Source organism: Dendronephthya gigantea, unplaced genomic scaffold, assembly GCF_004324835.1.
Source record: "Dendronephthya gigantea isolate DGI-Jeju-01 unplaced genomic scaffold, DenGig_1.0 000103F, whole genome shotgun sequence".
NCBI classification, from domain to species: Eukaryota; Metazoa; Cnidaria; class Anthozoa; order Malacalcyonacea; family Nephtheidae; genus Dendronephthya; species Dendronephthya gigantea.
In genome coordinates this window covers 605,135-619,562 of record NW_021163113.1, presented here as the reverse complement: position 1 = coordinate 619,562, position 14,428 = coordinate 605,135, and the positions used below count along the sequence as shown (strand labels likewise).

At 36.9% G+C, this 14,428-nt stretch overlaps 2 protein-coding genes across 2 annotated transcripts; both read right to left on the bottom strand.

The window, feature by feature from the left end:
* Positions 1-946: 946 nt before the first annotated feature.
* On the bottom strand, positions 947-2,250 carry LOC114534618 (kinetochore protein spc24-like). Its single transcript, XM_028556083.1, has one exon. It carries the CDS (start codon positions 2,186-2,188, stop codon positions 1,586-1,588), a length of 603 nt encoding a protein of 200 aa, XP_028411884.1. The 5' UTR covers positions 2,189-2,250; the 3' UTR covers positions 947-1,585.
* Positions 2,251-3,926: 1,676 nt separating this feature from the next.
* Positions 3,927-8,383, bottom strand: LOC114534606 (elongation factor 1-alpha). Its single transcript, XM_028556067.1, has 6 exons — positions 8,342-8,383; positions 6,916-7,099; positions 6,419-6,598; positions 5,631-6,078; positions 4,745-5,001; positions 3,927-4,434 (listed from the first exon to the last, which is right to left on the bottom strand). Exons 2-6 carry the CDS (start codon positions 7,057-7,059, stop codon positions 4,072-4,074), a joined length of 1,392 nt encoding a protein of 463 aa, XP_028411868.1. The 5' UTR covers positions 7,060-7,099; positions 8,342-8,383; the 3' UTR covers positions 3,927-4,071.
* Positions 8,384-14,428: the final 6,045 nt, after the last annotated feature.

Genomic DNA, 14,428 nt, shown 5'->3' with positions numbered 1-14,428 from the left:
CAAAAATCAATTTTACAGAGACTCCCTAAGAAATAGATAACAACAGCTGAAAAACACCCATTATCCCTGATATACTTCAGATGCGCTTATTAAAAATTAAAATTTCTCAAAAATATCTATATATTAAATTAATATAATTGAAAATTGAAATTGCCCACCGTTTGTTCGTTTGCAAATACTGCAGAATACAAAACATGACAAGTTCCAGATGCCAAAGTATGGACGATAAATGCATAAACCATATCGATGGCGAAAAAGATCATCCAACTTGTTGCAAAATTCGCAAAATTTTCACCACTTGTTCGATCGCCATCATTGTTTCCTTTGTGAAATCGCTATATTCCATCGTCCAAATGTTTGCCGGTTTGCGAAACCGCCCGGGAAGCCATTTGACCGTACTGGAGGTCTGTGGCAGAAAATTTGACCTTTCATCTTTGTTTGAAAATAACACCATGTAGTTTGGATTCAAGACGGAAATTTTCCTTATGCACGCTGAGCTGCTAAAGAAGGGAAATAAGTTCAACTTAAAAATTATATGATTCCTTACAAGATAAAACCACATACCAATTTTATATTGATCAATTTTATTGTGAAATACTTCTCCTTTTAAAACCCCCAGCCCTGATCACATTCTAGTTATTCCACCAAATGAGCTCTTTTATGTTTTAAGGGATCACCTCTTGTTAAAATTTAATGACCTGTTCGCAAATTTTTGCTGGTGGGATTTAACTAAACTTATAAAATGCTGTAAATATTAATATTCTGATAATTAAATAATAATTAAATAATTAAATTCTGTAAATATTAATAAAAATCATTTGCAGGAAGAAACAAATTTTACTGTCATCATGTAATTATAAAAATGCTATGTCAAACATTCATACACTTGTGGGTGCCAACAGAGTATTAAGGCATTCAAACTCTAACTATTACGTTGTTAGGTGATTTCAACAATTTTAGGTTTTTTGGGTCATGCTGTACATTGTTCACCTCCCAATGATAAAGCTGCCAATGATAAAGAGCTCTAAAATCATGTTTGTACAAACTGGACATGTCGATCAGAATACTGACCAGTTTGTCTTTCAAAAGTTTTAAGCATTTTACTATTACCATTTATTACTAAATAATGCATAATTTAAGTCTTAATCTTTTATTATCACCATTTCTCTCTAATGAAGCTGTGTAAAGTGAATTAAACTAGACAGGCAAGATTGGAAAAAATGTAAACAAGGTGTTATACATTCTGATTGGACAAATGCAGATTTCCTAGGAGTTAGAAGAAGAGCACAGCTGCCAAAAAATTCAACACATCAACCATGTTGTTTATATGTGAATATTTCATTTCAACTTTCAAGAATTTGGCGGTTTTGTGGCAGAATAGAGCACCGCCTGGAAAATATGCATTGCCTTCATCAGATAAACACAGATTGCCTCTAAGGACTAGTACCTATGTACTTTTGTGCCATTAATTAAAGTACTTCGTTAAACTGTAAAACATTGTATTCAATGTTGAACAGGCTTTGACAAGCCATATATTTCTTTCGTGTATATACTGATGCTATAATCATGCTATAAAAAAACATATTCATTGCTGAGAACTTTTGGCAGAAGCGATAACGTCCCACAGATAGTTTGCTACGAAATGTCTGCTGTGTTCTTTCAAGTTCAAAGTGAAAGGCCGTACATCATGAAGCGACGTCACGAATCCTTGCAATTTATCGTCGTCCATATCGTAATCCCAACGCAGCCGCGTTATGTTTGAATACAGGCTGAAGGAGAACTTCGTTTTTGGCATAGCATCGCTTGCTTGATGCTGGATTGCAGACTTTTCCTCGAGCAATTTCGAATTTTCCAAACCGATTTCTCGTATAGAGTTTTCCAACGATGTCAGAGCAGCGTTTAGCTTTTCGATCTCCCCAGCCCGGCTTTGTTTTTCTTCCTTTAACTTTGCAATAATTTCGTCGTTTTCCTTGCTTTCCTGTATGCCCATAGCAGCCATTTTCCCTGTCTTTTCCTCCAGCATCGCCAGCGCTTGAACACAACGTTTTACCTCCATATTTCGCTGTTTAATGAGCTCGCTATTGTTTTTCGCGCCTTCAATCGCCTTTAAAAGCTGTTTGTAATCATCCCCACTGTCTAAAGCTTTCGCAAGCATTTTGGCTGTCTGGCGAAGTTCTTCAGAAGACATGTTTTTAAACACAATTCTACGCAAATACGATAATATCCGAAATTTTGAAAATGGCGCTCGAAATCAACATGAAATTTGTTTATGGTTTATGATGATTGCGTCATCGACCTGTGTTTCCGCTTTTCAAGCAAACATTTCATCCAAATGCGTGTAATCCAAATCCGTGCAATTTTTCATGCAATGAACTTGCAATGCAGTTCTACTTTTGAGAGTTTTAAATTAGTGAAGAAGCTTCAAAATGTAAGTGTAAGAAACGCCATGGAGTGTAATAAAGACAAAAGTTCGGCAGTTGCCAAATTTACATCTCTCAAAATAATAGCATTGCAAGTTTTAAGAAAAATTGCACCATGTAACAGCCAACAGGGCCTTAAGTCTCTGCTAATGAACTAAGAAATCGCCTCTTAGCACCATCAGACAACCCCTTTTTTCATAACTCCAATGCAAACCCTTGTCTGCATGATAGGATCCCATGGAATCAATCGATTCCCACGTTTTGACGTCATCCGTCTATATTTACTCAGTGACTGATTATACTTACAATCATTCTTTCATATATTTCACGCCTTATATCATATTTTTGCTTCTCTAAACAACCAAGAAAGCACTGCAAAGACTTTTTTATTTCTGAAATGGAAGCACTCGATTGCATCACGCTCTCAAAAAAACAAAAAACAAAATGGCGACCGCCACTCCTATCAGTCCCATGGATGTTCAAGACTTCTCTTTGATAGAAAAAAAAGCTAAAAGTCTTACGGCAAAAGGGGATGTAGAGGAGGCCAAAAAACTATACACAGATTTTATTGAGAGCGGAGCCAAAAACGATACAAAGGTCCTTGCTTTAGCAAGAAATAATCTCGGTCATCTGCGGTATTTGACTGTGGATTTTAACGCCGCTGTGCAAGATTACACCGCAGCTATAGAACTTGATCCGTGTTTAGCCGTTCCGTATTACAACCGTGGACAAATTCACTACAGAATGGGCAGATTTAAACTGGCGATAAATGACTTCGAGACAGCTTTAGCATTGGATCAAAACTTCACTGACGCTCGGGAAAATTTAAGACAAGCAAAAGAAGATTTTGCCACAAAAAATTATAAATTCAATCAATCCTAAATCTAATTTTAATTTCAAACGGGAGCACTACCCCAACAACATCTCATAATTCCGAAAACGTCAAAGGAGCTGTGTGGTGTGTTTAGGCCAAGATAAGGTTCCGATTTGACATTTGAAATGATCGATCAATTTAATAAAAACTGGGCTTTGCAACCAATTGGTTGAAATTTATAGATGAAACTGCATTAAAATTCAAACAAAATTACATTGTAATTCAGACTAAATTTCTATTCATCATATGATGTATACATATAGTGTATACATAATGAAACAGAGAGAGGAAAGGTTCAAGGACTGTTCAAAACCCAAAAGCTCTTTGCGACGACCTTCTGATTCTGCAACCGTTTTCCCCAAATTTGCGGTGGGGGGTGGCTGGCAAGTAACTCATGACGTCATAGTACGCCCATTGATGAGTGAGCTTATAGCCCACCGCACACGAGAGCTATTTGCTGAGCTAAATACCTCAAGTGGCAGTTAGCACAGCAAGTTACTTTCGTGTACGGATGGTTTTCGGGCTAAGCTAACTGGCTCGCGAGTTCGAGTGCAAGTTGTCTTCGTGAACGACTAGCAAACCGGCTTCACAATAAAATAAGACGACACAGAAAACGGGTAACGATAACCAGGTTGATTTATACCATTTATTAACTATTTGCCCATTATTACACTCAAAGTCTCTTCCAAATGGAAAACAAGTATTGATAGTTCTTCCATTAAACGGGCATTTATTCTCAACAAGCAGATCTTGAGTGAAAAGTTCAAGAGGATAAAATCACTTCTTGCCAGCACCAGCCTTTTGTGCAGACTTGGTTACTTTACCGCCCGTGCCATCTGACTTCTCAACTCCTTTTATGACTCCAACAGCAACAGTTTGCTTCATGTCACGTACGGCAAATCTTCCGAGAGGGGGATATTCGGTGAATGTTTCAACACACATAGGCTTGGACGGAATCATCACCACCATGCCAGCATCACCTTTCTTTAAATGTTTGGGATTTTCTTCCGTAGCTTTACCACTTCGACGATCGATTTTTTGTTTTAGTTCCGAAAACTTGCAAGCGATGTGGGCTGTATGACAATCCAAAACTGGACTATACCCAGCATGGATTTCACCTGGATGGTTCATAATGATGACCTGATGAATAAACGCATAGGGTTAAAAAACATACAGATTTAATAGATAAAGCATAGGGCAAGTTATTTTCTAGAACGTTAACTTCAAGAACTCTGCCAAATATGAGCAAAAAGAATAGTGGTTGAATTGTTTCTTTAGCACACAGGCCCAGCAGAGCTTAGAAAGAGGAGTTAAAAAAGTAAGTATGTCACATAACTACGCTTAGGGAAATTTATTTCAAATGACAAGACAATCTATTTTTATGCGACCATTGAATTGTTGATGGGATATGTGTTTACCAGGCTATAGCCATACCATGTCTTCCACATACCTGGGCAGTGAAGTTTGCAGCTTTTTTAGGAGGATCATTCTTACTGTCACCAGCAACCATTCCTCTCTTTATTTCTTTCACAGAGACATTTTTCACATTGAAGCCAACATTGTCACCAGGCAGAGCTTCAGGCAAAGCTTCGTGATGCATTTCAACAGATTTAACCTCAGTTGTAAGACACGCAGGTGCAAATGTTACCACTGTTCCTGGCTTCAGAATACCGGTCTCAACACGTCCAACTGGAACGGTACCAATTCCTATGCAAAGGAGACAAAGATAGCTTGTTAGTAAATTCCTACCACATGTTCAACAATGCAAATATGAGACAGCAATGCAGTCAACAGCATTTACTGAAGAAATAACATTTGATGTTTAATCTTCAAAGTTTTTGTATTGTTCTGATGTTTTCAAGGTTGACGTATCAAAGCAATCAGGTTACAGGTTTGATATATGTTCTTTCAATTTTTTATATGTTCTTTCAAGGTTACAGGTCAATTTTGTTTAAGCCTGAATTGTTTGCCTACAAGTTTTTGAAGGTAAATTTTGTGAAAAAAAAACTGTTTAAAAATAATTTAAATTTCTGTTAAAATATTAGCAACTTTAAAAAAATTGGGAACAAACTTAAAAGCTCATTTATGACTCCATTTGATGACTAGATTTTATGACAAATTAAAAAGTTTTCACTTTTTCTAAACAAAAACAGGAGCATTTTGTGTTGCCATCAATAGAACAGAGATAGGAATTGAACTGCCTAATACTGTTGAAAGTGTAAATATTTAGTTGATATAGGTGAGGAACGTATAGCACCACAATGTTCGGTCATTCAGCTAGGCCTTAACTATGTCCTGTAAAAAGGCCAATTCAAAGTTCTGCAATAAATACCTACCTCCAATCTTGTACACATCTTGGAGAGGCAAACGAAGAGGTTTATCAGTAGGACGTTTGGGAGGAAGGATAGAATCCAAAGCTTCAAATAACGTCTTGCCACTTGCATTTCCTTCTTTGCGTTCAACAGACCAACCTTTGAACCATGGCATGTTCTCACTTGGCTCAAGCATGTTGTCACCATGCCAACCAGATATTGGGACAAAAGCAACCGTCTTGGGGTTGTAACCAACCTTTTTGAGGTACGCCTGGACTTCTTTTGTGATTTCCTCGAAACGAGCCTTAGAGTATGGTGGCTCACTGCTGTCAATTTTGTTAACACCAACAATCATTTGCTTTACACCAAGGGTATAGGCTAGTAGAGCATGTTCACGAGTTTGTCCATTTGAAGAAATACCAGCTTCAAATTCACCTGTCCCACTTGCCACAATCAACACAGCACAATCAGCCTGAAAGACAACAGACAAAAGTTATCAATGTTAACAGTATGTATTTTTTCAAACACACACCAAATGTTACATATTTTCCTTAACAGCAATGTCTTAAAAGGTCTGTACACCTTCACAGTTTAAAAGGCTTTCCCATGCCTTTTTTTATTTTTTTTATGAAGAGATTCCAAAGGTTTAAGAGGATTCTAGGAAAACAATAATGTGGAAGAAGGTTCCTTCCACTGGAAATCAGTTGGATGTCTCAGCATTTCAGAGAAGCATTTTAAAGGCATACACTCAAGTCCAAATTTCCAGTGACACGGAATCAAAATAAATTACAATTCATGTTGTACAAACAAACCTGTGACGTTCCTGTGATCATGTTCTTGATGAAATCACGATGGCCAGGAGCATCAATGACAGTAACATAGTACTTTGTTGTTTCAAACTTCCACAAAGCGATGTCAATAGTAATACCACGTTCACGCTCAGCCTTTAGTTTGTCCAACACCCAAGCATATTTGAACGAACCTTTTCCCATCTAAAGTGAATTACATGCTTTTAATTAAGCAAAAATATTACAGTTGTAGCACACACTACCTAGCGTGGGAAGTATATATTGTTCAACCAAGATTTTGGGGACTTACATACACACAATTCAGACATCTACTACTGGTCTTGCAAACTTGAGCATGCAATTTGCACACTTTCTATGCAGGCTACCAAAACACTGCTAACCCAAATTGGATACATCATGGATAATGTAATGTTCACAATATATGCTGGGGGAGGAAATATGAATGGTTGTCACAAGTCACACAAAAAAGCTTGGAAATGTATTCTCTACAAAAGTCTAACCTCAGCAGCTTCCTTTTCGAACTTTTCAATAGCTCTCTTATCAATTCCACCACACTTGTAGATCAAATGACCAGTAGTGGTTGACTTGCCAGAGTCAACATGACCAATAACAACAATGTTTATGTGAGTCTTTTCCTTTCCCATTATGAAAGTGTTTGAACAACCTTAGTAGTTGAGATTAAGTCTAAAATGAAAAACAATTCCAGAATAAATTACAACTACATATTTAATTTCATACAAATGTGCTCTTCTAAAAATATGGTCATTCAAATGGCCTTTAAGCCATACACAACCCTTCTCCCTGAAATTGTTTTACACTTTAATGGTAATTTGTACACCTTCCCCATGAGTCATGCTCACTTTCCCATCAATTAAAAGTAAAGTTTAGGGTTCCCAACAAGCCAACACAGCTTTTTAGTCTGATTGGCTGTTAAAACAGGAAGTTACAAACTACCTTGATGCAAAATTTGCAAATTCTGAATCTGCATTGCTCACTGAAGTTCAAAGCAGTTCTTTACATGGTCAACCACCTCCCCACATGCTATGGTCTGTTCCTCAACAGTAAAATTTATTAAAAGTTTACAGGCTCAATCTTAAAAAACCATGGTACGAGATCTGAGAAAACTAAGTCTAAAACAGTAGGCAATTTTACTAGCCAACTTCTCGACAAGTGTTTTAAAATATGTGAAGTAGATGATTTCATGTCCTTAGATTTATAATTTAAGGATTTTTAAGTATACATTGCACGCACTATATACCTGCGTGAAATAAGTGCTAAAAACGCCATTTAGGATAGGGCAAACTTTTAGCCATCTTTTTCGGCTATTTGAAAGTTTATATCAAGGCGAATGTGATAAATGTCCTCGGGCGAATATGATAAATTTATATATGCCGGCCACAACTTAAATCATGAACAAATTTATGCACACACAAACTTGTCTTTTTCCGATACAAAATCAACCTTTCCAAGGCTAAAAAGTCAAAATATTTGGCGCGTATAAAGACGTTTCAGCTTACACGAAAGAGAAGCCATTCTCACACGAGAACAAGAGGGCTACGTCATCTTGTTTTTAGATAATCGTCTGATTTCCCGTTTTAACACAAGAAAAATAGCCTAAACTCACCTTTCAAACCGACAGAAACGTTGTGAAATAAAAGTGGTGTTAAAGAACACAATTAAGTTCAGTTTTTTAGCCAAGAAACCGTTTAAAACCTGCCAGAAACCGCTAGGAAAAATTTCACAATGACCACAAAGACCAAGGTTTAGACATATATTTGTGGGGGGAAACATGCTTTCTACGTGAATTAAGTACTCAAATCCATTAGTCTATTGCTTAAACAATTATGCGATGGCTATAAACTACGAAATTTGTCACATAAAACGAGAAGATTGATATGGATTTAAAAGACATAAAATTTTCAATACCTTCTCCTGCGAGATACAGAGAATCAAAGAGACTGGTCACATGGCACGCACAGAATTTATTCATTCATGGGAGTTGCACCATATGACGTAATCACCATTCTCATTGGAGGAATAATTAGCGCGGGCAATGCGGGCTGGATTAAAAAACCCAATGCTCAAAGATTGCGGAAATTGAAGTAAAAAATCACTAAAAAATAAGAATATATATTTTTCATGGACAATGAAAAGTATTTATCTGCGTAAGGAAACGAACGTCAATATGCAGGATGTTTCTAAAATAATAAGCGTAAATACATTCATCTTTTATTGGGTTTCAAGTGACGTTAAAGATTGAGTCACTCTGGAATCACTCTGAATTCAGTTGTTGATTGCATGTAATGACATCGCTGGCGTGGATATCAGTTCGCATGGACTGTGTGCTCAAAGTACTGAGAAACGACATATGTTGACATATCGTGGTTTATTTCTGTGCAGTTTTTTATTAGCAAGAAATGATTAAAGCAAATGAAACATTCTGACCTGTACTTAAATCACTGCTTAAAATTAAATGCCTACTGAAATTTTGCCTTTTCTTTTAGGAATCACCTCCAAATTGGCCGCATGGGATATTTCATGTGATATACAGTAATGTGTTATTTACAGGATAGGCTTTCCAGGCCATTAAAATGCTTAAACTTCTCGACGACTAAATATATATGAAATATAAATACGTATGCAAATTAACATCGATTTGGAAAAACTAACTTGTGATTTGTGAAATATCATCTGTACCTCCGATATCGATACCGGAGAGCAGATTTCTGACAGATATATATTTGTTAGCTTGAGGCAGCCAAACATAAAAAACAACGTCTGCATAAGATTGACTTTTTGTTACAAAACATGTTTCTTTAGAACTTAATTGATCATCATGGCATATGGTCAAGCGGTAGCCACATGTAAACACGCTATCTGAGATTATGAATTACTTTTATCACGCCATTAAAAAGCCATAAAACGTGATGGTAATTGCTTGTGCTTAACTAATCACTTACTAATGATCCGCGTGTATTGAATTACACGTCGGTTTCAACGCGTGTATGCTCATCAAGAAAAAGCGTGGCGGAAATGGAATAAACTATCAATGCTTTGTATTGACGGATACCTTATTTTAGTGTTGAGTGATAACCAATTTGTGCAGTAAAGTAGAATGTGCAGTGATAAATGGTATTTTCTCAACAGACCTCACTCTGCCGAGGTGGATCATAAGTAGTTGTCCCCCAAAATTCTGGAGATTAAGTCATAGGGGCTCGAAAATACAGAAAATTTTCTGCAAGAGGTCCTGCATACTCCCAACAATCCCCCCATCTTTATAATTACCAATTTCCAGTTAGGACCGATTTAATCATGCGGTTAAAAAAGCAGTAGTATTTTGTAGTACTTCAAGTTGTGAATTTTTCAGTTGACCCCCCAATCACTAAAATTGTGGACTTTCTCACAGTTCTTTATCATTCCGGTTTGTCTTACTCCGCTATAGTGCCTTGTCTGCACTTAGTCAAACAAACAATAATACCATCGCCTTTGGTCAACACCCTCTGGTAAAACGATTCATGAAGGGTATTTTCGAACTCAGACCTTTCTGAACTGAAATCTATTTGGGACGTAAATATTCTTTTTAATTATTTGCGAAAGCAACCTATGGTAAACGAACTGACATTAAAGGACCATGACTATCCAAGTAACAGTTCTGCTGTTACTTCTCAGCGGACAGCGATGTCAAACAATTCACCTCCTAAGCCTAGACAACATGAACTTTATCAACAGATAAAGGTGAATTTGTTATTCCGGATAAAGTTAAGCCTGTTTTCCACTTCGCCCGTACCGTAACGTACCGAACTGTAACGTAGCAAATCGTAGCGAATACTTGTACGTTGTGCTTTATCCACTTTGAACGAATAGTACGAAGGCGTATAACATAGAAAGATTTCGCGCCAATTCTACAATTTCAAACATGGCTATCATAAGTAAAAAAACACTAATGATCTTTTTGTTAAAAAGAAATAGAAAGAAAAATAAATATAGGAAATCAATGTGGGTGCGTAAACTTTTTCAAGAGCGTCATTCAAAAGGGGAATTCTACCTCCTTGTACAAGATTTACGTTTGTTCGACGATGAATTGTTTTTCAGGTACTTTCGTATGAATGCTGCAAAATTTGAGGAACTTTTAGCAATGATTGCTCCAGAAATTCAGAAGTCGAGTGTCACGCGAGAATGTATAGGGCCAAGTGAACGGCTTTGTGCAACTCTACGGTATTTAACTACTGGTGATTCACAAACAACAATAGCCCTGTGTTATCGAATCAGTCCAACAACTATCGGAAGAATTATATTTACCACTTGCGAAGCATTGTGGAAAATATTATCAGCAAACCACCTCAAGTGTCCCAATAATCAAAATGAATGGAAAACCATCGCATACGAGTTTGAAACGAAATGGAATTTTCCCCACTGCATCGGCGCTATTGATGGAAAACACGTCGTCATGCAAGCACCGGGAAACTCCGGATCCATGTTTTTTAATTATAAAAAAACGCATTCAATTGTTTTAATGGCAATTTGCAATGCCAGTTACCAATTCACCATTGTCGATATTGGTGAATCTGGTCGAAACAGTGACGGGGGTGTATTTAACCACTGTCAAATGGGTGAAGCAATTAAGAAAAACCACTTAGACATTCCGGATCCAGCTGCATTGCCTGGTTCTCCTAAAAAGTATCCGTACGTTTTAGTGGCAGACGAGGCATTCCAATTGCAAGAACATCTCATGAAACCTTTCCCAAGAGAAGTTCTCGGTTTACCTGAAAGAATTTTCAATTACAGATTGTCGAGAGCAAGACGCATTATTGAGAACACGTTTGGCATTGCAGCTGCAAGGTTCAGAGTTTTCCGACGTCCAATTCATGCAAAAGTGGAAATGGTTACTAGAATCACCAAAGCTGTAGTAGTTCTACACAACTATCTTATGGCTGGCAGGAAATTCTCACATGGGACAAACTACTGTCCATTCAGATTTGTTGACAACGATACAGCAATTGGGACACAACTTGGGGAGTGGAGAGCGGTGGTGCAAGCTGATCAAGGGTTAAGGGCAATCGCAAGAGCCGGTTCAAACAACTACTCGCGTGATGCCAAATTAATAAGAGAGAATTTTAGAGACTACTTCATGTCACGGGAGGGTCATGTGCCTTGGCAGTGGAACGCTGTGCATGCTACAGAAGATTGTTTCCAACTTGACGAGGATCAATAAGTAACTTTAATGTTCAAACATTAATTACATACACTGAAAATCTAAACGCACTGTTATTTTTCGAGTTCAGTATCTGTATATAAGTTCATGATCTTAATATGTAAACAAAAGTTAACATGTTCTAAAACGACTTTCAAGTGAAATACTCACTCATCGTCTTCAAAATCTGCGAGGACTTCTAATACCCTCATTTTTGCCATTTTGTTCTTTTTTCCTTTCAAGTTTTTGAAACTATCCACGAGACTGGAACAGAACAGAACATCTTGATCATCCTGTTGACCTGTTTTGATCTTTGAATCTCCCTGTTTAGCACTTGCCAAATCATTGGCAAGGCTAATAGCTAACAAATCATCTATTTGATCAGAACGTCGTTTCCTTGCTTTTTGCATAGCTTTTGAAGAAGGAATTTCAGGTTGAATTAAATCATTGTCAGCATCACATGGTGAAAATGCCGGACCATATTGATAATTTTCTGCTAATGCTGGGGTTGGAATGGGAGCTTCCACGTCAACAACAATGTTTGTGTCAGTCTTCCTTCCGGTCATAACATCCCTCAGAAATGAAAGCTCGGCAAAAAATTCACATGTTGGTAGCTTTTTTCCAGCACATCCAGAACGTGAAGCCATTTCCCTTTTCCTAATACACCTTCTAAAGTTGTCTTTCAACCTGTCAAATTCTTTGACTGCTTTACTTTCTAAAATTAGACAATACATTTTCAAAACTAAGTGAAATATTAAACAATTGCATTTGTATCAATAATGCATTCACCTGAATTATATAATTTATGTATCACTGTAGATTATAAAATCACTACAGACTAATGGCAGAGTTTATGGAGGGTTGAAACTGAACATTGCATATATTGTAACTGCCAAAGTTAGTAAATTAATACTACATTGATCAATAAAATTGTCTAGCATTTGAATTTATGATACACAGCACAGGCCATAGAATCTTGATTGTATTGAATTGTTTTTCTACCAGTGGCTATCCTATTATGAACAAAATACAAATTTATAAAAGGCCTAAAATGGTGCATTTCTATCTTGTATGGTTAGGAGACTTTTTCACACTGAATGAATCTAAGGGCATTCCCATGGTATCATACTGGTATATAGTCTCAATGAAATGTATCAGGGTTGGATAAAAGGTGATTTTTCCAGAAAAATATCTTCTTTTTTCATTCATTAATAAAAGAAGACTTTTGGAATTACACAATTAAAAGTAATGATGATAACATAAATATTTATTATATATTGTCTTCCTTTGCTTGTCCCAGGGAATTTGCTAAAATGTTTCTCCTCAGTATAGATATTTATGAGTGAAATATTTTGCTGAATTCTCCTATGGTCCATACATTATACCAAATAATATCAAAATGTGCAAGAAAATTCTTACACTTTGAATTAAAAGCTGAATCAAAACTTCTTGATTTGTCTTCAATCAAAATAATATAAAAGATATATAATACAGAAGAAATTTTCTGAAAATGAAAGTCTTCTTTATTATAAAAGAAAATAAAGGGAAAAAATAATACAAGAAGATTTGCCAACACTGAAACGTATAGCTCTAATTTTCAAGATAAAGAGATACTGAAAGGGCTTTCTGACCTGCTACTTTTAACGATGTAGAAATTCTGCGCCATGCCTCCATCTTCTTCGGCTTGTCTTTATAAGACTGCAGTGAGACGTTCCAAACACAGGGGTATTTTCTCACCTCTTCAATCAAGTTCATCGAAAATGACGAATCTTGCCTTCCTTCAGTGGTTTGAAGATTTTGAACCGCCCCCATTTCTTCTGAGTTATGAGAATTATTCATATCGTCATCTTCAAGATGGGTATCAAGCGTTAAACTACAATTTAAGTCATCAGCAATGAAACTATTATTTGACCGCACTCCTGTTGTTGACGCCATTTTGTAAAATAATCCTTGGTAGCCAAGTGAAAACTTGTCCTGTGATTGGTTTATTCAATACGTACTTCGTTACCGGTTCGCAAAAGTTGAATGAAAGCGAACTGTATTTTTCAATCCGCGTAGCCCTCATAGATACGCGTGCCATTCAAGAATTTCAAAACTGCGCATGCTCAACGATACGTTTCGCTACGTTACGGTACGGTACGGGCGAAGTGGAAAATAGCCTTTAAACGAACGCGGATGGGACACCATATAGATCCTCTTACGTTTGAAGCGTATCCAGAACCATCTCTGTGCATTATAACACACCTCAAGGAGTATCTTGAACGGACAAAGCCATTACGAAGTCCCAACTACAACAAGCTCTTGATCAGATTCAGCTTCCCAAAGCCTCACATTACAAAGCAGTGTCACATGAAACCATCTCACGTTGGCGCAAAACGTTACTATCCTCTGCGGGTATTAACACAAAAAGAATTCGGTAGTCATAGTACCCGATCGGCATCTACTTCCTATGCTGCACAAAAATTAGGGGATATAACTCACCTGCTGGAATCATTTGGCTGGTCAAATGCTAACACGTTTCGAACTTTTTATAAAAAGCCTTTTACGTCTTCTTTCAATCTAGGATCTGCCATCAGTTTACTGAATTCAAGTACAAATAACACCTTTGTATTATATTATGATTGTTTGAATATACTTATATACAATAAGGGTTGCCTAATCATTGTTGTGTTTGTTACTTTGTTAATTAACACAAAACCTCGTACAACTCTGACACGACCCTAGCTGATGACGTAGTAGAATTTAAAAATTAAACGAGACTTACCTGACACCGCAGAAATTGGTGTTTAAGACGTTTCAACCCGAAAATCTAATCGCTGGTT

Bases quoted from the DNA above. Each gene is read 5' to 3' on its own strand.
- LOC114534606 (XM_028556067.1), bottom strand. From the start codon at position 7,059: ATGGGAAAGGAAAAGACTCACATAAACATTGTTGTTATTGGTCATGTT. The intron at 6,599-6,915 runs GTTAGACTTTTG...AATTCACTTTAG, and splicing joins TCGAAAAGGAAGCTGCTGAG to ATGGGAAAAGGTTCGTTCAA. The intron at 5,002-5,630 runs GTAGGTATTTAT...TCCTTTGCATAG, and splicing joins AGATGTGTACAAGATTGGAG to GAATTGGTACCGTTCCAGTT.
- LOC114534618 (XM_028556083.1), bottom strand. From the start codon at position 2,188: ATGTCTTCTGAAGAACTTCGCCAGACAGCCAAAATGCTTGCGAAAGCT.